We start from the raw sequence: 27878 nt of genomic DNA on the forward strand, positions 1-27878 counted from the left end.
CCTGGAATAACTGATCGTTCGACTAACACGTGTTAAGAAATTACAACCACGGCGCCATGTTTAACGAATCGAGTAAAAATGCAAGTATCTGATATTAATATGTTGTTTTAGGAAAATGTTAGCATACGTGTATGACTGCAAGGACGATCTTTTAAGTGTATAAGAGCTTGCTAAACATTTCAATTTAAACTAATTTTCAAAGCAATCATCGTGGTTAACGTCAGCGAAGTTCTTATTTGCAACAAACAACTCAATTTTCTTTACTAAAGAACCAAACCTCTGAACGCCTCTGAGCAATACCGTCCTATTAAATGTGTGTACAATTTGAATACGTTGATACTAAAAATCGGCGTTCTCTCTTTCCCTTAAATTCTAGATTTAAGACAGGCACGAGTAAAATGTTCACGTGTACGGGAATTCGTCATTAATCCATAAGAGAATAATTTGGAAATCAACCCATGTAGAAAGCCAAGAGGGATCACATTTCGTTTGGTTTGTTAAGTTAGAGTTGCAGGTTGTTCATTAAACACCTTCCTTTCACAGGTCAAAACAGTAGAAGAATTGATCCAACCTCTCTTAGCGACACGCATGCGTAATGCGACAAATAAGTCAACGCCCACTTGTGTATCATTTTACGTAAACATCTTTTAAGTCAAAATATCGAGCCGTTGCAGAAGAGAAACTGAAGCAAATCTTGAAAAGAAAAGTATAATAAAGGGTAAACAGTGCACATGCTGGTGAGAAATTAAATTTCGACTTAATTGACAAGTAATTGGCAGCTGCATGTTGATCAAAATCGCTTCAGTTCAATAGGTTGTATGTATAGTAATTTATTATGACAGGGAAGATTGGATTACCTGCACAAATTTGTGTTAGGATCCTGTATTATCCGAATTCGATATCCAACCATTCTTTTTCTGATAAATAATAATGCATTGTATATATATATATATATATATATATATATATTATATATATATATATTATATACATATCTTATATATATATATATCAATATATATCAATATATATATATATATATATATATATATGTGTGTGTGTGTGTGTGTGTGTGTATATGCGGATTCCCCTTGGTACATATGAGTACCGGTGCGAGTACTTTGAGGCTTAAGCTCGAGTACACAATCTTACAGTATATTATCTATTTATCTATACAAGATATGCTATAGATTCCACGAGTAGGAGTAAAAGTAGTACAAATCCACGAGGAGTGGGGTTGGTAGGGGGGAGGGGCAAATAACTGTGATCTAATATTAATGTACGAGTATCCGGATCAGCTACAAGTTTTATTCTGTAACGCACATATCATTGCAATTATAATCCATATCGCATGAGTTATATTTGGGTACACAATCTCAGTCTAAAAATACAGCAATATAAGATCACAGCATCCACTTATGGAGTTTTTTGTTAGTTATCTGATTGTGTCGGCTCTCTCAGAGAAGATATTCTACGAAACCATTAGGGAGTTTAAATATGACCGACGAGAAAGCATCAAAAGTGAAAAAAAAAAAAATTTTGTATCGTACCTGATTATTGCGTGTCACGAAAACGAGTTCAGAGTCAAATAAATCAGTAAATGAAACTCTACAAATTGATCGGAAAAAGCTTTCAGAATTCCATATTCCGTGACAAGGGTTTTTATTTTACATTATTTTATTTATTTTCTTTTATAATTGATGAGTCACACAGTACTTCGTGTAATCCAAAGAACGGTCTTGCTCAAATGACAAAAGGGTGTCATATATTCCCACATGAGATTATATTAAGTTCTAAACTCAAGTTTTAAAGTGAACGAAATGTCACGTGACAATGTATTTTCTTTAAAAATTAAATTGTTCTGATGCAGATCAATGCGTGATTAAAGACAAAAGAAACGATAAATATCTAAAACAGGATGAAACAAAGGAAACAAGGAATGGCTATATATATATATATATATATATATATTTATATATATATATATATATATATCATATATATAGGCTATATATATATCATATATATATATTTATCTATATCTATTTATATCTTATATATATATTATCTATATATTTATCATATATATAATATATATATATATATATATATATATTTATCTATATGTATCTATATCTTATATATATATTATCTATATATTTATCTATTTGAAAATCGATAAGAACATTCTTAACCCTTTTTGGTATAGAATCGTTATTCAAATCATATAAGTTCATCATATAGGTGCTGCATCAGTTTATCAATTTAGAGCAGTGTAGTGCCGCAGACATACAATGCTTTACATAACGCACACTGCCTCATTAAAAATATAATTAACAATTATGGTTTCTCTCTTGGCCTCGTTTCCCTCCTTTCATTTCCTTTCGTGTTCGTTTCTGCAAAATATGATCTTCGATTTCGTAAAGCATGCTGTTGCTAGGGACAACGAAGGTCTTGAATCTTGGAGTGTCAGGATGACGCGAGAGCCCATATCCCATAATCACTCGGCTTTATACCGTAATATAAGAATTAATATGGCAAACCTGTCTAAAATTTCATTCGAAAGAAAACGAGGTTTTTCTCCCCTTATTATTGCCCTATGGCTACAAAGGTACGAATCACTGTAGACGTATATATAAATATATATTGTGGTTGCTCCCTTGTGTTAATAAATGATTGCGTCGTAGCTCATGTATAGGCCGAATCAAAATGTAACTGAAATATTGGAACATGCAACAGGCTATAATATCATTTCAGATGATCTATCTGCGTGGGTTTTCACAGCAAGTAACACAAAACAACCTATAATGTCGAGCTGCTCAATTTACCCGATTTAATAAATATACGCCAATTGTAACACAAAGAGAAAGCACATACCAAATATGAGATAACATCACCATCAACATAAGGCAGTTTCATTGTATATACGCACGTCTTTGTCATATGCGTCGTCTTGCATGCATTGTTTTAACCACCCCTAGTGCCTGCATCTCATTATAAATGTCACAAATTCATAGTGCCAACACGATTGAGACGATTTCAAGGGGAAATAAACCCTTCATGTTATACTGCGAAACGTACGTTATGAAGAGTCCCATATTCTGACCAAAACACAAAATAAGTGTATAGATATGCACTGTAGTATGTGACAGATAAGACTTTAAATCTTTGCTAAAGCTTTCATGAAATATAAATAGCAAGCTCATATTATATATAATACTTCTCATTGGTAAGTCAATAGCTTTTAGCCATGCAGTAACGATCACAAAGTTGAATTGAATATTAATTTAAAAGTCAAGTAAGAATATTTACATTTCCTTTTTTTCCACTGTTTGTCTTCTTGAACGAGTTTTGAATGCATCAAAATTCGAAAAACTATATATACTTATAACGACCAATGAAAACATTAATAAGAGTTTGTTAATAGCATACAAGGTTAGAATATGTCAATAATATCAATGTAAATAAAATCAGCCTTATACTATACCTATCGTAGAAATTGTTACAAGATAACGGTGTTCAATGAATCACAATATAGACCCACATAGTAAGGGTTTACAACGTCAGCGCTTATATATACGGTATGGAGGGAAAATATGAGATGTTCGTGTGTATAGTCGACATATATCTCTACATCGTCTGTATGTTTGTATGTATGTCCATGCTCACTGTTATCTATATATCTACATATAAATGAACATCTATATATTCATCTACATATACATCTTTACCTTCATCTGCACCTGCATCTACACTTACACCTTCATCAGCACCTACCCTTACACCCGATTCTACACCAACAACTTCATCTACACCTACGCTTACACCTTCATCTACACCTACATCTATATCTACACCTTCATCTACATATACATGTACATGTAAATCTAATTTTATCTAATTGTGTTGGCAATGTTCATTATAACCATCTCCATCCACAATCATCAAATGAAGCACTATCTCAACCTACATCTCAATGTGTTTGTTGTATTTACATGAATAACTGTACATTGCCACATCCTCCAACATCTACACCTACACCTGTATCTCAACCTACATGTTAGTGTGTATGCTGTATTTACAGGTATACCTGTATACATTCCCACATCCTCCAACATCCTCCAACATCTACACCTTCACGTGTATCTTTACCTACATCTCAATGTGTATGTTGTATGTACATGTATACCTGAACATTCCCACATCCTCCAACATCTACACCTACACCTGTATCTTTACCTACATCTCAATGCGTATGTTGTATGTACATATACATACCTGAACATTCTCACATCCTCCAACATCTACACCTACACCTGTATCTTTACCTACATCTCAATGCGTATGTTGTATGTACATATACATACCTGAACATTCTCACATCCTCCAACATCTACACCTACACCTGTATCTACACCTACATCTTAATATGTGTACGTATCACCTTTCACTTGCATTTACATCTATATCTACATCTGTATCTCTATGTACATGTAACTGTGCATGCCCACATCAGCCTACATATACACCTACAACTTTATACCTACACCTTCATCTCCATTTACATCTATATCTAAATCTACAACTAGATCTATATGTCTTTATCTACATACAGCTACATTCCTAATCCAACGTTTGATATTTTTCATTGTGTTACAACACACACTTGGATTTGTGAATGAGAGATGTCTCCCTATTCTTACATTGCACACAATAGTCGATAAAGTTATACTTTAATGTTGCATACTTAACGCGCTCCTGCTTGATTTTCTCATTTATCAATTTTATGACTCAATCGATGTCAGGAAAAGCTCTTCAGGTTTAACAAGACTACTGCAAATGACTATTTCTTGTTTAAATTTATTAAATAACGTTGGTTTATGCATTTAAGGATAAAGTAACGATATGGAGACCTTAGTCGTTCGATAGAGTGTCAATCATACATTTAGACTAAAAACGAAAAAAAAAAGACATGGTCGATCGAATCAATGACGTCATTACAGAATCAAATATGTGAACATACGTAACAGGAATGTATTACGCTATCTAACCCTGTTACCCACATCTTGCTAAACCTTTAACAAGTTAGAGCGAGTTTTCCGTAATTTCTTTACTTTTGGCAAGAATATCCTACATATATAAGCCTATAACTACTAGGATAGGCTATAACAACCAATTACAGACTCTCATCTGTAACCTTATGATTTCAATGAAGTCTTCTTTTCTAGTGGCTTACAAACACACAGTTGCGGTAAATCGAAGAATCCTAACGACCATTTACGTTGCTAATGTTCGATATCGAAATCTATTTGCTCTGTCATGCCTTATCTGTTCTATCCTCTCAGGTGGAAGTAACAATATACACTGACTAAACTTGTCATTATGCAAATAAGGCAAATAACCTTTGGAGTTGGATAAAATTAATGCTTAATTAAGTGTTGTTTCAAAGACTCCTACTTACGAATCTGTCAAACAAAACACGAAACGATATAGACAACAACAACAACAACATCAGTGTGTAATATTATAAACTTAACTATTAAATTTTTAAGCAGAATATGCAAAGTAAATATTCGGGAGAGACATTGGCAGCCGTGGTCTAATCTATTAGGTTTTCAAATATAGTTTTTGGACATTATTATTATTACTAAGAGTATCACAGTAATTTGTACTTTACCGATGGGGTTTAAATAGTTTTTCGTGTTAAAATAATTTAAGTTAATCTTGTAAATGTTTGTATGTATATGTCACATGAGGGGCGGGGGGGGGAGGGGGGGTGAAGGTGGAAAAGATGTTTGACAGAAAGATTGATTAAAGAGCATATTGTTGACATGTTTAAACATATCATATATTTAATGTATCATCAACATCCAAGTCCATCAAGCTATCTGTCCGAGATGAGAGGAATAGTCATCCTCTCATGCATTGTGCAAACCTATACCCTGCAAAACTGCACCATAAATCAACCCGACAGAATGAAATATGTGTCGGGTATGGACCTATGTCTGACCCCTCAACCGATTCATACAGAGATTAAAGAAACTATACTGTAAATCTGAAATCGTTGTACCACAGTAATAAAATGGATTGTGCTGACAACTGGATTTGTTGGGGTTACCCATATCCTCAGTTCTGACTGTAATCCTAATAGCATATACTACCGATTTATAACACCAACCAATTCTTACTACGGTACAAAATTTAAAAATTTCTCTATGTGTATATCAGGTGGATCCCTTTACTATTCACATGTTCGTGATTTGCTACTATTACCCCGGCCCTTTCATGACAAACTTGACCAAATTTGAAATTCACGAGGACCTTCCTAGTAAGTTTTGCAAAGTAGCCGTAGTGTAAGTGTGAGGGTTAATTAAGCATCCCAGCCTTTACCGAAGGTTTAATATATCTCAAAGTTGTCATCAATAAGAAAATGACTGTTTGTTGACTAGTGTATACATTTCAGCCCTACGACTTTCTTGAACTTTTTAAATATTTATTTTTAGACTATATATACCGTCGCGCAATCTGAAATCTGCTGAGTCTAACAATTGTTCTGACTAGGTTTCTATAGACAAATATTAAAAATACTAAAAAAAATCAAGAAACTGGAACCGAGAAAAAAGAATAAAGATCTCTTAATTACTAAATTTTAGTAGAAAACGTTCCACATAATTTCGGACGGACATTCAGAAAGGGGAACTTTGTAGAAATAAAGTTAGAATAAATCCGCTTTCACCCTTGACGAAAGTCTGTACAACTTGGTATAAAAAAATATTAATTTCAATAAATCTTACCTTTTGTTTGGATCCATTCACCGACAGGTGTATGGTTATAGCCTTGTCATACGATACACCGTTCCCCATTTTTCTTGATTTATTTTATATTTTTCAGTAGTTTTCTTCAATGTTTTCGATGTCTGCGATATACTTCGACTCTTCCTTTCCGTTTGTTCACACGGTCAAGCTCTTCTCTTATGGTGGCCTCTATAAGCTTCTTGTCACATATACAGAGCGATAGAGAGATCGAGAAAGCTTTCACTTATATCAACGTAAATTTACAATGCTTGAGAACAACAACCTACTACAAATCCTCGTTGACGTTTCGTGAGCATTTTGTTCTTGCAGTGTTACAAGAAGAAGAAGAAGAATCTACAAGTTGATAAGACACGGAAGAAAACCTGTAGACTTCCAAGAATTAATAATAACACGCAAATTGTCCATCATATAACGCGAAGCTACACAATATGCAAACGGCTTCGTCGAATGACTACTCGATTTTGACTAATGGCATCTGTCGCATTTACACTGCCACCTCCAGAAAGCAGCGTTAAATTGTTTTGGTGTTCTGTGTATATTCATGCCATACGGTCGAACAGCGTTTTAATTGCGACGTAAAGTGACGTAAGGGGATGGTGGCGCGCAACTTCAAAACAGAAAGAGAGAGAGCGAAATAAAGAAAGAGGTCAGAATTAATGTTACCTGGAGATCAATTGGGATGAGTCGAACAGTGCTGGTAGACTTTAATGTATAGAATAAGTAAATTGAAATAATGAGTGTTTTGTCGCAAACGGCCTGCCTTAGGTGACCGTCGGTTACTCGAGGTAACAAGTGTTTGTGTGTAACATACAATTGTCGCGATCGTTGGTCTTATGTATGTATGTATGTATGTATGTATGTATGACTTCTTGAACGAAAATACCAAACTTAGAATCGAAGGCACTGTATACTGAGTACTGCACATCAACAACTATTGTGAGGAAAAAAATAACTCAAAATAAAAAACAGACTGAAGTAAACATCAACAAAAATAACAGAAAACAAACATTATGTATATTGTTTGGTTATGTTATGGTATGTTATGCTATGTTATGTTATGTTATATTATGTATTGTTATGTTATGTTATGTCATGTCACGACAGGACATGACACGAAATGACATGACATAACATATATATCATGACATAACATAACATGTCATGTAATGTTATGTTTTGTTATGTTCCTCACATTCTACATACATTGTGTTATCTTCAGTAAGGTCGTAGATTTAAGGGCCAATTTTATTTAAGCGGTGTTGGAGGGGTGGTGGAGATAGCGTGGAGAAACTCAAGAGTCTGCCCCTCCCCCTCCCCTTCCCCTGCCTTTTCCCTCCCTTCATGCGCTCCGGGAAAGATCGCGATTAAAGAACATGAGCCTATACTCCGTAAGCAATCTACAAAAGGATTGCAAAGGATGCACTGTGTAAGCCATGGATATGTTAAAGGAGACTCTATATTTGTAACCGTAACCTAGCAACAGATTTGGTTTTAAATCTACACTTAGTGTTGAATTTGTCACTATCTCGCGATACTCACTTTAAAGGGAAGATTATTTTCCCGACAAAAGAATTGTTATTTTAGTCCATCCAAAACGGAGGGAAACCAACTTGAGAAGGAGAAAACGAATAAATGCAAGAAATGGGAAAGAAAAATATGTTCCATCATGTCAGCCATGTCATGCCTTTGATGACGTCATTCTAGAATCACAAATACTGACGAAAAATATATTATATTTAAGTGTAGCTTGGCATTCCACGTGTTTGTATAGATACATTCAAAGGAATGCGTTACTAAGCAACAGACTCTGCCGTAAGGCCTAAGGAGAACCCGTAATTTCACCCGAGTTTACACAGCCGTGAGCACAGTATTTGTAGGCAAACACTAAGCTTCATTCTCGGAAATTGACGAGTATTTAACTGTGGTCTTTTTTTTTTTTTGCTTAAACAAAACAGCGACTGCAGGATTTGGGGTGATTTCACGTGGATAAACTCTCCGACATTGCCAAACTTAATTTTATAAAAAGAAGTCTATTTGCTGAATTGCCTATGTGACGTGAAGTATACCGTCAGTGCATGCTGATGGTATCAGGCAGTAGTGATTTAATCTTGTCTCGTTGCGAGTGCTTTATATGTTATACTTCATCGAAGTTAAAAATGACCTGGAGGGATCAATCCACAGTACGTAAACGTACCAACGAGGGAGGGTCATGTGACGTGCTCCAACGCGCTACCTACATATTATTAACGCTTTGTCAGTTGGAAGAGATAAGTGTTCCGTAGACAACAGAATATCCCTATATCGGACATTTACGGTAAATTTGAGAACAGTTGCTAAGGTGTGTAGATAATAACGTTGTTTAGAGTTACTTTCCGTCTCATAGACAAGCTTGATCTGCATGGACCCTGATGGCTGATATTCGAACATACATACATTCATACATATTCCTTGCGTCGGTCGTACGCTCTTGTTTACGTGTAGCAACGGCAAGGGGCCTTGTGTTGCTAGCGAGCAACGAATCCTGTCGTCTGCCTCTGTGTCTAAGTAAATTTGTGTACAGTTCTTATAAGCTACGTGCGTTCCAGCTGCATGCAGTTCGATTTTTTGAAAGAAAATATTCATAATAACATTATAACATAATAAACATTGGAAAATGTACCACTTAGCAAGATTACATTGTTCGCATAGCTTCACAAGGAAGGTCATAGCTATGAGAGATCATGACATCGTGCAATATAATTTCAAGGAGTACTATAATAGTTGAGTGCTACAAGGGAGCACGTCACAGGACCATCCGTTGTTGGTACGTATTTTTGCGCGTCTTCGCCATTGACGTATAGTTGGTCCAGTTCAATGTAAACGCCGATGCTTTTACCCATACATAGGTACACTGACAACGCGTGCAATTAATATTTTTCGACAAACTATATGATATGCGCCGATTGCGTTGTAAACACGCACGGCTCTACTGAAAAGAACCGGTCAAATGATGAAACACACACTTCACTTCGCAATACGAAAGCTGTGACACAGTGTCGAAGGCGCTATACAGAATCATTGCGCTATACAACAGAACATTGTATTACGTAATGGTGACGCATAAACAAAAAACGGTCCCGCGTGTTACCGCATCATGCATGCGCTCACTTTAGGATAGGCGCTGCGCTCAGCTAGGCTTGCGTGACGTGTGTTACATCATTGTTGCTTGCGATGAAATGTGACCTTACTCTAAAGTTATGAAACTTATTTAACAGCGCACAAGACGCTTAAATAAGATCCATGAACACAGCTCATTTCAATATTATAAGGGCGTGTCGCGTGAGACAATATCTTATTTGCGTATTGTGTATTGTTACGACGTTGCGTTCACATGGCAATAGTGGTGTCGTTGTTTACAATAACATTGTAAATACCATAGTTAGAGAAGCCGTGAATTGTGTCAGTCCACAAGGTTAAACAGCTCCAAGACGCCATGGCTACGGAATCCTTAAATCCAAATCCCTTAGAAGATTTCCTTCGCACCAAAGAAAGGTAAAACCTTACGAAGGGAATCCCTTCGTAGATCATAATTCTAACGATTTGCATAAAGATATTTTCTTTTGTATAACAAACATCGAGTTTCTATAGGCAACTACGTATTTACGTAATTAGAACGTAATTAGCCTTTATTTTATGCTCAAGCTTCAAATAACCGGGAACAACTTCATGAAATCTCATACCGGTGTTGATCTTTATAGCAGTGTTAGGCTATAGTTTGCAATATGTTATGTCGTCGAGGTGAGGGTCATAAGAGAAGGGTGGCCCTACCTCTTTGAAAATGTTGGTAAAGTAAGAGTGGGGGGGGTGGTAACATGCTAAATGGTGCATTTAATGGAACTTTTAACAAGTGTTAAAGACTTTCGACAGCTAAGTTTCTACCACAAATACAGGATTTTTGTTTGTGTAATATTCTGTGTGCCAGTGGGGGCTGAAATTCCCATACGTTTAGTCTATAGAGATGGAGGGAGGGGTGGTGCGGGTGGGGTGATAAATCCCCTTCTAATAACAGTCCTGAATTTGCACTTATTTTCACGTAAACAAATTCTGTCGTTGGTTTTCAAGATATGTTCAGACTAGGTTACTACTGCCATCTTTGTTTCAATTCTTGCCTTGATTCTTGCACGTACTGAGTCGACCCCTTCTTCCCGCTTACTTTGCGCAAAAACAGAAAAGAAAAAAGAAGCTTAATTCATAAAACCTAAATTCATTCATTCATTCGTTCTTTCATTTTCTTTGTTGTAGTAAGTAAAGTCTCCCCAGTTTAATAGTTTCGTAATCATGTGATTGGTTAGCTTGTACTGGAGTTTAATTAGTATCATAAAAATGAGCCACAGTGATAAACTGCACACAGTGGTACACACAGACACAAACACACGCACACACATACACACTTGCAGATCTGCTTACCGACAGACTATGGAGAGGATGCCGTGACAGAACAACGATGTAACAAATGATAAAAAAGTCTCGTAAAACAAGCGATTAAACTTTCATGAAAATAGAAAGCACAATAAAATGAAGGAAACGTTCATGTTAATTCGTGAAGCTTCTTGGAAAATTCTATAGGAGGATATTACTTTGGAATAATCTCTACATTTTTATTCATTTCCCTTCGTCTAATCAGTTAAAAGCTTTTCTTCAAGATGAACCTTAAGCGCGGAAGGATACACATCTCCGTGAATTAACTTATATATTACATATATATATAAATATATATATATATATATATATATATATATATACATATATATATATATATATATATATATATATTTATATATATTTATATATATATATATATATATACATATATACATATATATATATATATATATATATATATATATATATATATATATATACATATATATATATATTTATAATTCTGTAATTATTTTGCTTTAAAATATATTAGGATATTGAGATATTTTTAATTTATTCAAAATAGCTTCTGTGTCGACGAGTTTGTTTTCTTCTTCTTTGTTGATTTCATTCCTTGTTTCTGCGAGACCATTTTGTTTTTTGTTTGTTTTCGTAATTGGAAGTAGTCACATGTCCAATAATGGGGTCGCGACCCTTTGTTTTATATGGTCGACAATGTATTTTGGACTATCGCCAAATATTTCATAGTAGGAGAAACAATACATGTGTCCAATGAAAAAAAAAAGACAAAAAATTTATAATAATGTATCGCCGTGTTACATTTAGGTAGGGAATTAATTTATTAAATTTCTATCTTATACGGTCTTCAATATTCAAACTGGGGGTCGAGACCCTATTTTATAGGGTCAAAATGTATTTTGTATGGCTGCCAATAAATGATGGTCGGAGAAACAAATTGCGGATATGTTTGCGGAAAAAAAGTGAAAAAATCTTGAACATAAATTACTTCAAACGTTGCGAAATATAACACCTTTTTGAAAAGTAATCAATGGATAACAACCTTTGTCAAATGGGATCTACAATGATACCTCCTACCCCACCCCCTCTTATCTCCACCCCCTCTTATCCCCACCCCCTCTTATCCCCACCCCCTTATCCCCACCCCCTTATCCCCACCCCTGCAGGGTCGCCAAGATGATGAATGTAAAAACTGGAACATCAAGCAAGGAAATGTTTGACTACTGCAGAGTTTTTACGTGAATGATACTCTGTTATAACATAACGGCCATGTTTTATAATCACCGTCTAACGTCATCTTATGAGATAATACATGTACTCTGCAAACCTGGTTTATTTGTATGCTATCAAATCATGTGAAAAATCGATTTCAGTTCATCATTCTGGAATTATATGCACCTCCCTCTTTATTTAGTTTATTTAGAATATCATGTCTAAGACATACCAGTGTTAAGTTAGCCGACTTTAATCAAGGTGATTCGTTAAGCGAAGTAAGCGGAATATTCCTGTCTTAATATATCGTTTTTTTGCTTTAGTTCATTTGTTATTCTCAAAGAAAAAAAAAGAAGAAAAATCAACGTGACGTTCGAATATTTTGTATCGTGATATCAATGTGTCTCTTGAAGGCACATTTTGGGCAACAATTCCTTTTTTTTATGATCAATTCATTTCCGTTCGTTTGGATCATTTACAACAAATAAGCTTTAATTCTGAGTTTTAAGTTAATTGCTTTCGTCGAAGGTAACACGCAACCGGAAAAATACCGTACGTGTGTTTGATTTAGACTATTATTATTATCTTATTGTAGAACATAAACTGCTCATTCTTGATTTTTTTTTAGCTTTCTTCAAAAACATTCAGTTCCAAATATTTTGCTTCATTTAAGTCTAATGTCTTGATTTTCATTGTTTTGTTAGTTTTTATGTTTACTTTTTGTCTTTTGTTTTATTTATTTTTTACTTTATAATTTGCATATTTTAATACGCTTGTACGACGTTTACTAGCTATTATACAAGTCATGTATATATATATACATAGCTATGACCTAAATATATATCATTTTAGTATATTTTTCACATATTTAAAACCTATTTCTTTGGTATCTTATCTCTATTTCTCTCACTATAGAGTTTTAGCGTCTACGAAGGGATTGTTCTCGAATAGAGGGCGCAGTGACTACCAGGAAAACTACACGGTCAAACCAATTGTCTTAAGAAAGAAGAGACCGACCTCTGACAACCGGAAGAACAACCCACATCCGTGTCATCTTAGCCATCTTAGAAGATTATGCAATGAGGTAGCTCAACATCAACTTAAATTCTGTATGACACATCGACGACGTAGCCACCGGGGTGGGGGAGGGGAGACTTGGAGTGGAATAAACTAGGGTGGGCGATAGGCCCTCCCCGAATTGTCAAATATATATATGTTGCTTTTTCAGAAAATATGTTATGCTTGCCTCCTAGATATACAGAAGTGTGAGGAGTGTTAGCTCAGTGGTTAACGCCGGTGCCTTTCAATCATAAGGTCCCCGGTTCGAGTCACTCCCAGATTAATGTATATATGTCGTCCAGTTACAGAGTTGTTGACAATTGACAATTCATAATCATGGACGTTAAATATGAATGTAAGAGACTGACTTCGGTCAGCTTGCGGCTTTGATAAGCCAATGAGGCTTCTTCGCGAGTTCCTGCTTTCAGGAGGATCTAAAATACATAAGTCGCTTTCTTAATTCTTTCTTGTCAGCCCGTTTGCAAAGTCAAGACTATAATTTCGCAGATTCCTGGCGGAAGGAACATTTTACCCATCTCCTCCATGCAACACCATTATCCTCTTCCACCAGCCCCATCTCAAAGGCCGACGAGATTCGGATGTAATAAAAATAAAGGCACAAGGGCTGAAGGCATTGGTAAGTACCAGAGAAAAATGAAATGTGTAGAAAAAAAGAGAGTATGATTAATTTTTGCAAATTCTAAATTTTAACATTTTTCTTTTGTTGGGGGTAGGGAAGGGGACGGGAGGGGGGGGGGGTAGGATGAAACTGTGAAATATTATGCAAATTTGTAATCAGCACTGACAGAATCAGTCAAGATGTTGAGGAGAAACCACAATAACATAGAGAAATGCCTTTAAATAAACATTGTCAACATTTTGTTTTCAGTCCCAGCCTCTCCGGAGAATGATTCACAAGGAGAAAGAATTCTTCCGGCTTGTGAAAATGTAAGTCATAACATAATTCCTTTTCGTTATTACGATTAATTAATTGAATCTCTGAAATAAAGTTATTGGTGCGGTGTAATCTAATTTTATCTGTGACAGCAAATGACGTAAAAAAAAATCATTGGCACAAAGGAAGCAAACGATAGCGTTATTATAAAACATTATGAAAAGCGTTCTCTTTACATCAGTATTGCTCAAGACGTTCATAGTACTCATTTGTCGTTAGATTTACTGTCACTTTAACCCAAATAACACTGTTGCCCGGCAATTCAATGGAGAGGGCGCTATTTCACTTATCCTATTACATTTCGAGGGTTTTGTGCTAGTGTCGATCAAAATTCTTTAGTACGTGCGCCATCAACCAACTAATTTTCAAAAGTCGAATCAAGAAGCGACGGTAGCTTACAAATGCCATGTGTCGTGAACAACATGTACATTACTTACTGAAGTCTTGTCATAGTGACCACGTCTTTATGATGCGTCTTGTAAGTCTTAAAATAATTGATCACTACGACCCTGGTTTTTTTTAAGACTGATTAATTAATGACATTTTTGTTCAAGCATCTGCCTGTGTTGAATCAGAGTTGTATATTCAAACACCTGTTTGAGGGAGATTTATATACAAAATTTGTGAAAACAGAAATAGTCTAATTAGAATATGGCGTTGGTGTATCCCCTTCATGTTAAACCTGATTAAGCGGCAAAGTAAAACAAAAATGTTACAGTCTGAAGTTACGACTGATTTTGTTTCCACGGTAATGTCTATTTCCACGTAAATTGACGTGGTTTGGTAATTGGGTTTTTTTTGTGTCGAATAAATGTCATACTTATTGATGGTTAAGGCTTCACGAATTTTGTTACTACATTCTAAGACAGGTATCAACACTTATCATATATAAGGTATGCAGTCTTTACCAGTGACATCCACGAGAACACGCATATATGATATGAAATATTAAGATTATAAGGATTATACGGATTGTAAGGATTATAAAGTGCAGACATATCCACCGATACCGGTGCTCAAGGCGCATCACAATATTAGCCTGGTCAACGATAACCTGAAAAACATAGAGAGACAATCCCTCCACATGGCAGCAGCTAAACAACGCCCAACTGACAGTTTTATCTCACAGGTCCCCATTTATAAACCTGGATGGAGAGAGGCAATGAAAGTACCATTTAGATACCATAAGCTTGTTCGCCCCTCCCTAGAATAGAATGTAATTTGTCCTTGTGTCGCCTAGAAGTATTCACGGTGGCCACTTCACCTTTGGGCTCCTTGACCTTAAGGGGACCAATAGGCATTTGTGTTAAATGCCGATTAGATGGCAATGTAGCATTTATCTGATAATATTTGAAGCTGTGAAGGCTTTCAGTTATACCAAAGGATTTGAGGACTGCACAGTACATTATTAATGTAAATCATTTGATCTTGTTGAGGTTTGCACGGCACATGTCTATGTTAATCACTGTCTCTTTTTGAGGAATGCACAGTAAATATCTATGTAAATCATTGTCTCTTTACACTGCACAGTACATTATCTATGTAAATCACTGTCACTTTGAGGAATGTAGAATACATTTTTATGTAGATCCCTGTCTCTTTTTGAGGAATGCACAGTAAATATCTGTGTTAATCACTGTCTCTTTTTGAGGAATGCACAGTAAATATCTATGTAAATCGCTGTCTCTTGTTGAGGTTTGCACGGCACATGTCTATGTACAGTACATTATCTATGTAAATCACTGTCTCTTTGAGAAATGTAGAATACATTATCTATGTAAATCACTGTCTCTTTTTGAGGAATGAACAGTAAATATCTATGTTAATCCCTGTCTCTTTTTGAGGAATGCACAGTTCATGTGGATGTAAATCACTCCCTCCTTTTGAGGAATGCACAGTAGCCTACATGTCGATGTTAATCACTCTCTCTTTTTTGAAGAAATGTATGATTTATTTGTTTTGCTTCCTTGTAGCACACAACTTTAATGAGTACCACTCATCCCTTCCAGTACATTCCTCGTAAGAGGAGACTTGCTCGGCCAAACGCAGGTAACAAAGTAGAATTTAATAATTCTTAGCCACGCCATCTGGCAATCGGAGGAAAGTACCACTTGGCATTTCCATTATACCTGTGAAGGGTACATTTCAATTTAATGTTTCGCCGTCACGGGTATCCATTACCATGGCAACTGTTGCTATGGCAAAGGAACTACAATATCTCATCCTCCTTTATGGGAGCGATGATATAATAATGTCCATGCTATAATATTGAAATACTCTTGAACTTGACTTCTTTACTGCTGCCGATTATAGGTGAAGTTTGAATTTGAATTCCATTTATGCATCAGTTACTCATTATTATCGAGACTATCATACACCTCTACGCTTCATCGTTAATTTCGATTCTGTATATCTGAAAATTGCCTGTCACATTTTGAGTCAAACGATTTTACGATCTGTTCTCTTCCATGTATCACAGTAGGGGATGTTTTCAACTGTATTGAGACATGCCTTCCGGACAAGACACCTCTCGGACGGAGTGTTCTACACAACAGGCCTACCAGACGACTAGTGACGTCAGCTCCAAAAGCGACACTATTGGTAGGCTTTTTTTTCTTTCTTCTCTGAGATCATTCACGGTACCCAAGCTCTTCACTTTCGTCTTCATAAGTAATATACAAATAATGAATGGTTATGAGTGCAATAGTGCAAATATATATATATATATATATATATATATATATACATATATATACATATATATATATATATATATATATATATATATATATATATATATACCAAACCAAACATTGGCTGTTTTACTTCCAATCACTTACCTAATTCAATTATTGTATCTCACTCGAGATCCAGCCTTTCTCTAAATGCAGCATAGTTGTTTAACAGTTTTTCCGTTATTCCTATATATATATATATATATATATATATATATATATATGGTATTACACACATTAATTAGTAAACACCATAGTAACATTAATAATGAATAAAATTGATATATATATATATATATATATATATATAAATCCGACCTTGTGCGTTCTCTCTTTGTGATATTCTTTTGCGATCTATAGGTGCCTGGATTTGACGGTGGAGCGCCACCAGATCCTACAAGGACCATCACTGGCCGTAAGCAAGCAATGATTCCTACTTTAACCAGATACGGGGGACAAGATATACCAGGATGGATGAAACCATATTAAAACAAAATATTACCTTGAAAGAGTCTTGAAATTACTTGAAATATTTTACATTTGATTAATCATAAATAATATGAAACAAAATTATATGTCGAATTTACACACCATCAGTTTTCTCATTGATTCATTTCTCATATTGTAGTCCACTTAATGTTTACTGCATCGCATCTTTAGTAACATTTACATTCGCTACTGTTTTATAAAGAATACCATCGTGGCAATAGGGACTGTGGGAGACATGTGTGTTGGGGTGGGGTGGGGCAAGGCGGGGTCAGGTGGGATAAGGAACGGAATGGAGGGGATGCAATGATATTCTTGTTGGGAAGAGGGATGACGTATTTTTTTGGTAACAGTATTTTTTTGGTATAACAGAAACCTTACGTTTAGATTGACAGGAGCTAGAGGTAGAAATGCTGATAAATATAGTCAACCATACACAGAAATACAACAAATTAAACTTGAAAGGGAGCACCGATCAGGTTTGCACACAATGTCAGTTAGATTTGAATATTCTTCCCGAGTTTGTAGTATCTCAATATCAGACACGAAGAACTTGACACCACAAACGACAGTAGAAATCAAACATTCATTGCTCCGTTCATGTATTTATCGTGCTTGTGTACAAGGTTAAGTTACACTCAGCATGGTACCATTGAAAATGGCAGCTGCGAATAACAACTTAGATGTTAAATTATCATTTGTCCAACGGAGGCTAATAATATAGCCTAAAACCTTGATTTAGTCAAAAGTCAAGTGTTCCCGGTTGATATGTTGATACATGTATCCCGCCACCATTACAAGACGGCCATTATGTGGTACCGGAGTATGAATCGGACGTTCTGATACGACGTCCTCCTGTAAAATGAAAAGAACAAATATATAATATAGCTGAGTCACATTTCATTCAAGTTGAAGTATAATAAAATCAGTTCACAAACATGAATATTATCCATACTATTATTCATTATTTTTCATTATTGTTCGTAAGATGTAATGTAACAAATAATACTATGGTTTCTTTTGTTTTACATCAGAAGTTTTAAACTTTTTTTCGAAATAAAAGAAGGAGTAAATGCATGTTTTATACATTTCGTTCAGGGCTATCATACTTTCAACAGATTCGTTCATAGTTTATTAATGCATATACTGTATTTACTCGCGAAGATTTCTTTCATTTTTGTCACTTATTTTTGCCGAATTTCTATCACCTGAAACATATGAGACGTTTTTAGTGTTCGATGGTCCTAGTTTGGACTAGTTTGTTTCTTGTGTTTCTTAAAGCTGAATAGATACATGTTTCATAATGTATGTAATGGTTTGATAGTACAGTCACATCCTGAATATCGACTGATTCGACACCGAGTTGAATCGTGTGTTGAAAATATGCGAATTTGACTCGATCTTCAGCTTGAATTATTACAAAGAAATCAAATCGTTTGGGCTACACAGAGATGGAGTTAGTTTTGAAAGGATCACTAATACTTGTTTTCAATTTCTAAGTTTTTATGAAACAGTGTCATTATATAATGCATTTGATATCAAGAAAACGGCAGTAAATCATGTTCATTTTTCAAACAAGTTGCAATTTATTTCAGTACCTACATAATCATGCATGGAATATTTACGGTTCACATGTTGAGTAAAACGTGAAAGGTCTACAATTAAAAACAATCTCGTGCAATTTTTATTGCCAATCAAAAACAGTTCAGTATATATGAAATATATGTAATATAAGTATATGTAATTGTGTAAAAATTTCATATATAAATTTGCTAAAAGGTTACCAAATAAGTATCTGTTATGCTATTAATATTGCGAATTTTCCACGTTCTTTCCGACTTTCCATTCGCAACTGATTTGTTTAATTATTCTAATTTAAGTAAACTTAAATATATATATATTACAGTAGACAAAATCAATGAGCAGCAAACCCCAACCGTCATCTTTAAGATAAATTTGTTGATATAACGATGCGTGGGATGAGCAAACTCTTACAAAGAGGGAAGGAATGAGACCTGTGCACGCAGTTTCGCGAGATATAAAGGTTCAAAGTGGATATAAAATGGTTGCCATTTTGTGAATGTGTGATCATAAGATATGGCCATTAAAAGGAAGGATGATTTAGCTTGGCTTTTGCTTTGCATTCCACAATTTCATGTTGAAGGTAAGAATTTTCGTCACTGAAAATTTTGTCTGACATTACGTAATGGCTTAAAAGAGTCAAACATCAAACGACATTTACAAAGTCTGCCTCAACCCACAACCCCCTAACACCCCTCCCCCCTCAAATAAAGAAGGAAAATAAACAGAGCAAAATAAAGCAACATTGAGATGACATGTTTTTAAACTTGCTCAAGTCTTCGTCTAGTACTTGAAGGAACATTTAAAGCCACGTGATATCTTGCCAGCCACGTGGTTTTTGCAAACCATGTGATATCCTTTTCTTGACTATCTAGGGTACATGTTCATGAAAAGCACATCTGGCGATGCGTGGGTTTAAAAGAATGAGTGATCAGAAATTACTTACAGAAATCCATTCCTGTGTCCCCGATTATTTACCAACACACGCGTTTTCGTAGCTGCTGCAACAATCGTCTTTCCCATACCTGCCCGCACAGCCAAACTTACAGCTGCACGAAGCTAACTGTTTACCACAATTGAAAAAACAGTCCTCTGATGCCACGCCCACAGTCAACACCACCACGATCATGATAAGAATCTGTAAGAAAAATATCATAATAAAGGAGGAAAAGACAAACATATGGGGAATTAGCATATTTCATAAAGGAAATGAAGGGACTTTCAATACGTTACAATGTAATTTGAAATACTTAATGTTTGTCCCAACCCTACAAATAAACTTGAATAAAAAATCCAACATTTTTATGTAGTCTAGAAACTATTATAATATATTTTCTATGTAAAACCAAAAGAGTGAATAGCCAATTACATTGACGAATGTTCCCGCTCTTTTGGATTTATTAGTTGACAGCTGTATGGGTTCACGTTCACGAACACAGGCAATTTGCCTACATAGTAAAGTATAACGTTTGCAATATCACAATAACAATTCAATTACAATCAAGAAGAGAATTTCTGAAGGTATTGAAGATGTCTGTTCAAAACTGGTTGGAGAGTCGTGGTTTTGGAGAATACATTGTTCAGTTATTTGAAGGTAAGTCAATATATCTTTAATAAGTCGAATTATCACAGGTGACATACTGGCAGTAGTAATCGTCCTAGTACTAATTGTTGTACAAGGCAAGAGTATATGCTAATTTCTCAGATTTTCTGCTAATTTCTCAGATTGGCCTTGGTCGTTGAAGCGTACACACACGTACTTTTCGGAGCTCTTTAAATTCGTTCATATCTGGGATCGTTTTTTTTTTTTATAAAAAAAAATTGTGATTCGTTGTGTTTGTTACTGTAGAGGTTTGTATTGTCTGTTCCTGTCATTCTGCGTGTTTTTGTGTTCAATCTGTGCTGTTTTTTTTGTGAGTTTTTTGTTTGTTTCAGTGCTGTCCGTACGGTTTAGGTCTGTAGCGTCAGTTTATCCCATCGTTAGGTGTATAGTCTCTGTTGAGCCTAAGCTGCTCATCGTGAGTATCGATTTTCTGTGTTCGCGCATTTGCTGTGCCTTAGTATATTCGTTATGACTGTGCCTGATCGTTTAGTCTGCTGTGATGAGTGTAATATGTGGATCGTGTTTGAGGTTTCTGGCTTGGAATGTGACTTTAAGTCAGCTTCGAGTAAAGATATTGTGTTTGTTTGCGATAAGTTCGTGAAATGTAAGGAATTAGTTGAGCTATTGAATAGCTGTAATTGTGAATGGACTGAAGTCAGGAATAGTAGGACTGTAAGCAGTGCAGTTGTTGAAAGGGATTTTTGCGAGGATGTTCCAACTTGTAATGGATTCGAGGTGTTACCTGTGGAGGAGTTGCGTCATGTTTGTGATGGGAAAGAAGTCTCCCAGGAGAGAAACAGTGAGTGGTTAGTAGTGGACGAAGTACGTGATGGTTGTGATGTGATTGACGTTGGAAGTGTGGTTGAAAACAGCGGTCAGTGGGGACGGGAGAAGCCAAAATGAAGAATGGTATTGTGTGGGGATTCACTAGTACGGTATGTGGTCCGAGAGTTCTGCAGGGTGGATAAAGCAAAAAGGCCGGGTCAGGGCATGTTTGCCAGGTGCCAAAATCCAGGATGTCAGTGAAAGGATCAACACAATTGTGTCAAATGAGGAGGTGGTTGTGGTCCAGGTAAGTACCAATAATGTGCAGAAGGAGCCGCTCGACATAATTCGGTCAAGGTATCACGAATTGTTGCGTCGCCTAGCATCAACTCGTGCTAAATTTGTCATATGTAGTCTATTGCCAAGATTTGACAACAAGGTTCAGTCACATTAGATGGTAACTTTGAATGGTTTCTTGCATAGTCTGTGTTCTGATTCGGCTTCCCATTGTTGACATGTGGTCATGTTTCCATGGTAGAAGGGATTTGTTTGCTAGGGATGTGTTGCACTTAGCTAATACTGGGGGCCTTGTTGTTTGGTAGGATGGTGAATTACTCACCACTGTCAATAACCATCATTTTCTCAAAAGTTGTTACAGTGATTCTACCCGCAAGTGTTTAGCAGCTGCATGCTGTAGTAAAGTACTTAACAAAGTAACTTTATAAAGGGATTTATACTTCTAGTGACTCTATAACACCATGTATAACCTAAATATAAGCTCTTGTTTTCGGTAGCAAATACAGCTGAAGCTGTTTGTCACATCTCAAAATCTGTTGGGATTATTTTATAAGTATTATTACAGGCGTGGCAACCGCTCATCACATCCCAATGCCTGAAATCACACTTATCTTAATTTTAAACTGTTTTTTATTATGATTTGAATTCTAAAAGAATCTTATTTTTACTTTCAGGTTGGAACCGATGTTGATCAGTGGTGCACAGAAAAGCACAGTACAATCATCTTATCTTGTTAAGTCCTGGGCCAATATTTTATTATATGTGATTACACCAACATACCTGTTGGTGAATCTATAATAGTAGACTTTGACAGGCTTCTCAAGTTTCATTATATCTTGAATCTGCACTTTGCTCTACCTGTATCTACTTTTCATAACTACAATGAAGGTCTCATTTATAAGGTGGTCATGATAAGGTACACCTACAAGTAAGGTCATTTAATGTAGCACTCAATAATATGCCTAATTAAGAGCATGTTCCAGCTATATATTAGCATACATCATAGCAACGAACTAACAGATAACAGCATTTCTTAAATAAACTATCCACATGCTTTCAAGTGACTCCTTCTTATCCCACTGCAGTTACTCCTACCTTTTGAACCTTCTTCTTACTTCTACGTTGCCCCTAACAATCCTATCTTATCCTACTTTCTTGACTTGCCACCATCAAAAGAAGTAATAATAAAGTATATTAATAAAAAGTGTCAAATATTAATACAAAATGTCATACGATGTTGTCAACATTGTTGGGTATCGGTGAAAACTACTAATGAAAGCCTGCAGAAGTCTCACTATTGTCTTACCTTTGTCCTGTTTGTATGTAAATTGATCCTACTAATACTAGTTGCATCTTACACTCCCACCAGTGTCCTGATTTAAGCTCATGGTCCACTTGAGAAAACCTATATCCAGAATAGTTTAGGACTGTAAGGCTTTTATTGCACTTTAATACTTAGTTTTATGCTTTACTGAAAATATTGTTTGATTTGTACATCACAGAAGGGAGGAGGCATAATTACCGGTACATGGTGTTTTATGCTAAACTTGATAACATTTTTGTATGGTTGATGAATATGGAGATTACTTGTGTAACATGTTACAATGTCCGTTACTGAAGCACATATTTTCTAACTTTTAATTTAAGATATATTTTTATATATTTTTGTATCAGTTTACTATTACTATAGTCTATACCATTCAACACTGTTTGCATTGTCCTGTGTGTTATTCTATACTCTACAATACTTAGTCCATCCATGACCTTCTATACTTGCCTGAGGCTACTGTTTAAGTTCCTTGTTCAAATACAAACAATAACAATTTGAGAAAAATGTGTTTATTTTTGTCTTTTTTTGTTGTTGCTTTTTCTCTTAAACTTCCTGCAAATCTTGCGGTAGTTTAATTTTGTTATATTTTAGATTATATGTTGTATATTTTATGTTCATTTGTATGTGTGATTGAGAAAGTTACCCTCAAATGAAAAACCCATAATCCTGTCATAATCCTTCATTGCTATGCCTTGATTTGTAACACCACCGACTTCGGCAAGATTAAACTTAAAACTGCTGGTTCCCTTTCACCAATAATAACACACAATAATAACATCACTCCTTTAGAGTGACTGTTCACTCTCAACCTTAGTGAATTTCACTCTTTTAGAAGAGTGAAATTCACTCTTCAAAGAGTTGTCCCCCTAGACACTCTTTGAAAGAGTGAAAATTCACTCTATTAGAGTGAATTTCACCTTTTTTTTAGAGTGTAGCAGATGTGTATGCTTACGTATAATCTAGCCATTTATGAAAACAAGGCAGCATACTCTCAGTATAGCCTTTTGGACACTATATCGTCATAGTAACGTGCTTTATAAGTCCTTGCAGACGTTCTAAATAGCTAGGCCCTACCGTACTCCACCACTCCACTCCCCTTGCAAAATTCTAAATATTTATTAGCACAACCTTGTGTTTAGACCTAATTATAGACTCAATTTATGGTCTCATTATGCCTAAAAATACACCCCTTGATCTCTTAAATTTTACCACTTTAGTTTTAGGTAGAGCCCCCCCCCCCTCCCACCAGACTCCACTACTTGGGAGTAGAGTCAACAACCCCATACACAGCCATACCCTTAGTTCCCATTCATGAAGGTATATAGTCGTGCCCGAAATCAGCCCCCCTTCGAATGCTGTTCACGTCACCAATTTTGATACCATTATAGCCTACCGTGTACTTGGAAGGAAACAAATCTTGGCCTAAGCTTCGTTATAAAGCTATATAAGCTATGTAATATAATAAGATACTTACCAAGAATTGTAGCTTCATCTTCGTTTCCTTTTACTTCTTCTGCTCAGTCGATATGAGATCAGGTTGAGTCGATTCGTTGTCGAGATTAGACTTTTGTGAGTCAAATGATTCAAGTCATGTACTTATGAACAAAATAAAGTGAATGATTCTACGGTAGACAATACATGCCATACGTGTCATGAAATAAATCAGCTCGTATTCGTTTTTGAAGGGGAGAAGAAACAATGTCGGGTCATCATATGAATTGTTAAAGCAACATATCTCATTTGTCACCTAATTTAATTCCTTAAAACAACTTTTCAAATATTTGCCATCGGTTAACTGTCTACGACAAACAGATCAATTATGCTAAGCATACAATTAATTTCATAGATTACTACGGATATTTGGAAAGGAAGTTGACAAAACAACCTAGTTATACGGCAATAACATTTAACTATGATTTGCTATCGTAGATCGAAATATCACCTCAGTCATGTCTTTGCTTTCAATGTCACAACAACGAACAAACAACAATAAAATAACAAACAAAGAAATAGCTGACCCCCTCCCAACCCACCCCCCCTCCATCCTCTTCTATAAAGAGCTTTGCTGCTTGACTAGACTAGTTGGATCTATCCTTGAACCTACTCGCTATAAAATCTACTTGAACTTTTGATAGTAAACTTCATATTGCTTGTCGGTTACTGTCATCCAAGCCTCATGATTAGGTATATTTTAGCAGGTATACATAATGTTTGCACTTTGCTGTTTTTAGGGTTTGCTCTAGGTTCTGAGCCTAGTACACAATGTCGTGATATTATTAATTACACTTATCATGTATATTATCAATAATATTATACATGGCCCCCGGTATTGGTTAGAGGATTACTTTAGGCGCCCAATTCATTATGATAATTATGTTGTAGATTATTAGAAATTGTATCTTTATACCGCAATGATTTTGTTAGGTGATGTTATATATATTTTCAATTTACAAGCATATAAAGTTTTGCCAGAGAATAGCAATTGGTAATGGTCACTTCAAGGTCCCTTGTCATGTGTACGTCCGTCATAGAAAAATCACATTTTTAAAACTTTCATACAAGAGCAAGTACCTAGACTTCAAGACATCAACAATGCAACACACATTTTGAACTACATAAAGTACCTTTTAATTCATTGGATTTTATTTTTTCAGAAAATTTTGTATTTTTCGTACGTTCGTAACGAGAACGTCCGTCACATTATTTTTGTTTAGATACTCAAAGTATTTTAACATATTTATCACTACGTTACCTCTGAGTTTAAAGATAAGTCCCATTTACACAGACACTTTGTATTTTCGTGGTTGTTCAATTAGCATAACTGTAGAGGTATATGGTCTGCACACTCAATACTAAAGTGTCAACTATATCAACTACAATATTCCTGTTATTGGTGAGTACTTGGCAAGATATCAAAGAAATGGCATGGTATTGAACCACATGTACAGTCAGTATGCTATTGCATGTCTACATTGATATGACACTTTCATCTAAAAGCCTTGTTCACATTAGGAAACGAGCAGAGGGGATCCTATCCGAATTAGGTCCCCTGCCCGAGATCAACACCCTAGTGTAAACATGACTCTGATACACATGATCAGACCGCGAGATGTTGGTCCCCTGTTCTGGGGGATATCAGTTCCAGTGTGTGAAGAACCGGGGACCATAGATCAAGGCAAACGAATTACATAACACCCTGCCTGTTTCACGCACTATTAGGCAAATTTGCCACGAAAATATAGGGAACTATTAGCTACAAACTCGTTGTGTACAACATTGTTTCTTCGTAGTTCTGTCATTTATTCTTCCCTCTTTCCATGAGGTTTCCTTTCGATATCCAACATATTTATTACAATGTGTTCAACCAATTTTGAGCAAAATAATAAATCAGCTTTGGAAGGAAAATTGTCGGAGAGTCATCGAGAACTGTTGTTGCAATTGTTAGTATTTTGTTACTGCTGTAGTATGCATATTATTATTCTTATGCAATTTGTTCTACATTTGCTTTAGGTTGAATAGGTTCGTTACCTTCTGTGTTGGGTTTCTGGTATTATTATTATCATTATTATTATTATTATTATTATTATTATTATTATGTGAGAGAGTTTTATTGAAACCACAATATGCTCATAGTTTTATGTGTCGGTGGAAAGAGGTACCCTCCTTAGAAATGAGAAATGTGCAATTCACTTTGTGCATGCACACTTTTGTATGAGTAACCCTACAAATGTTGTGACTTCCTGTTAACTGATCCAGAGCGGGTAATCAGAGTTGGAGCAGGAGTTCAAGTGTGAACACTATAGGAGGTTTCGATATAACATATTTGTGGTTAAATTGAAAACACGAGAACTAAGAACAAGGGATCCAATGTAAACACAGCCTAAGAAATCATGAAGCAATGCAACAGAACTGTAAGGGATGTGTTAGCTCAGTGGTTAAACGCCGGTGCCTTTCAATCATAAGGTTAAAATATGAATCTAAGAGACTGACTTCGGCCAGCTTGCAGCTTTGATAGACCAATGATGGCTGCGAGTTCCGGCTTGCAAGAGGATCTAAAATACATACATACATACATACATCTGATGTGAACAAAAATCTTGTTTGCTGAAAAATGTTGTTATAACATCCATAAAGAAGCTTGCAGTACATGTATTATCATTCCAAAAAATTGTCAAGTAAAATAACAGGGTGTGAAGAAAAGTGAAAGAAAAATAGTTTTGGTACTCATACCATCCTAATGTTAATGAAGACCCATCGTTTTGACCCACTCTGACCCACTAGAGAACTTCAACACCCTAGGGGTCTAACATCTGCATTGTTTGAAATGATGCACACAACTTAAAGTGCAATATATACTTCTAATGAACGGAAATTTTGCGAGAGGGTATACCTTCGGTTCACTATTACTTTTACCTAGGGTACTTAAGTTGTTCCATTAGGCACATGTAAATGTTGCATTATTGTGCACAGCTGTCAACAAAGGAAACTCTGGGTGAACCCTTTCACAAATTGAAAGTTAAGGCATAGCAAGTAGTGCTTTTGTTTGTGACAAACGTACATTTACTATATAATTTCACAACTGTACATCCGTCACAAAACA

The 27878-nt window shown here is 35.6% G+C and overlaps 2 protein-coding genes and 2 long non-coding RNA genes across 5 annotated transcripts in view; 2 read left to right on the forward strand and 2 right to left on the reverse strand.

Moving 5' to 3' along the window:
- LOC139977471 (high affinity cGMP-specific 3',5'-cyclic phosphodiesterase 9A-like) overlaps positions 1–7308 on the reverse strand; it is a 43701-nt gene extending 36393 nt beyond the window's left edge. The window contains exon 1 of one of the 2 annotated variants that reach the window (XM_071986816.1): positions 6795–7308. In XM_071986816.1, the coding sequence (XP_071842917.1) occupies positions 6795–6863 (69 nt within the window). In that variant the 5' untranslated portion in view covers positions 6864–7308. The remainder of the gene's footprint in view (positions 1–6794) is intronic. The other variant, XM_071986817.1, reaches the window with a different exon arrangement.
- The window catches only part of LOC139976768 (uncharacterized), a 267039-nt gene that overhangs the window by 102441 nt on the left and 136720 nt on the right, over positions 1–27878 (forward strand). The window lies entirely within an intron of this gene.
- LOC139977574 (uncharacterized) lies at positions 10187–17809 on the forward strand. Its single transcript, XM_071986972.1, has 7 exons — positions 10187–10346; positions 13383–13551; positions 14001–14163; positions 14416–14474; positions 16455–16530; positions 16961–17082; positions 17577–17809. The coding sequence occupies exons 1-7, from the start codon at positions 10288–10290 to the stop codon at positions 17703–17705; spliced, it is 777 nt and encodes a 258-aa protein (XP_071843073.1). The 5' UTR covers positions 10187–10287; the 3' UTR covers positions 17706–17809.
- LOC139977722 (uncharacterized) lies at positions 18288–24911 on the reverse strand. Its single transcript, XR_011796648.1, has 3 exons — positions 24753–24911; positions 20230–20421; positions 18288–18557 (listed from the first exon to the last, which is right to left on the reverse strand). It is a non-coding gene; the product is annotated as an uncharacterized lncRNA (long non-coding RNA).

This window comes from Apostichopus japonicus, chromosome 12 (genome assembly GCF_037975245.1).
Source record: "Apostichopus japonicus isolate 1M-3 chromosome 12, ASM3797524v1, whole genome shotgun sequence".
NCBI lineage: Eukaryota > Metazoa > Echinodermata > Holothuroidea > Aspidochirotida > Stichopodidae > Apostichopus > Apostichopus japonicus.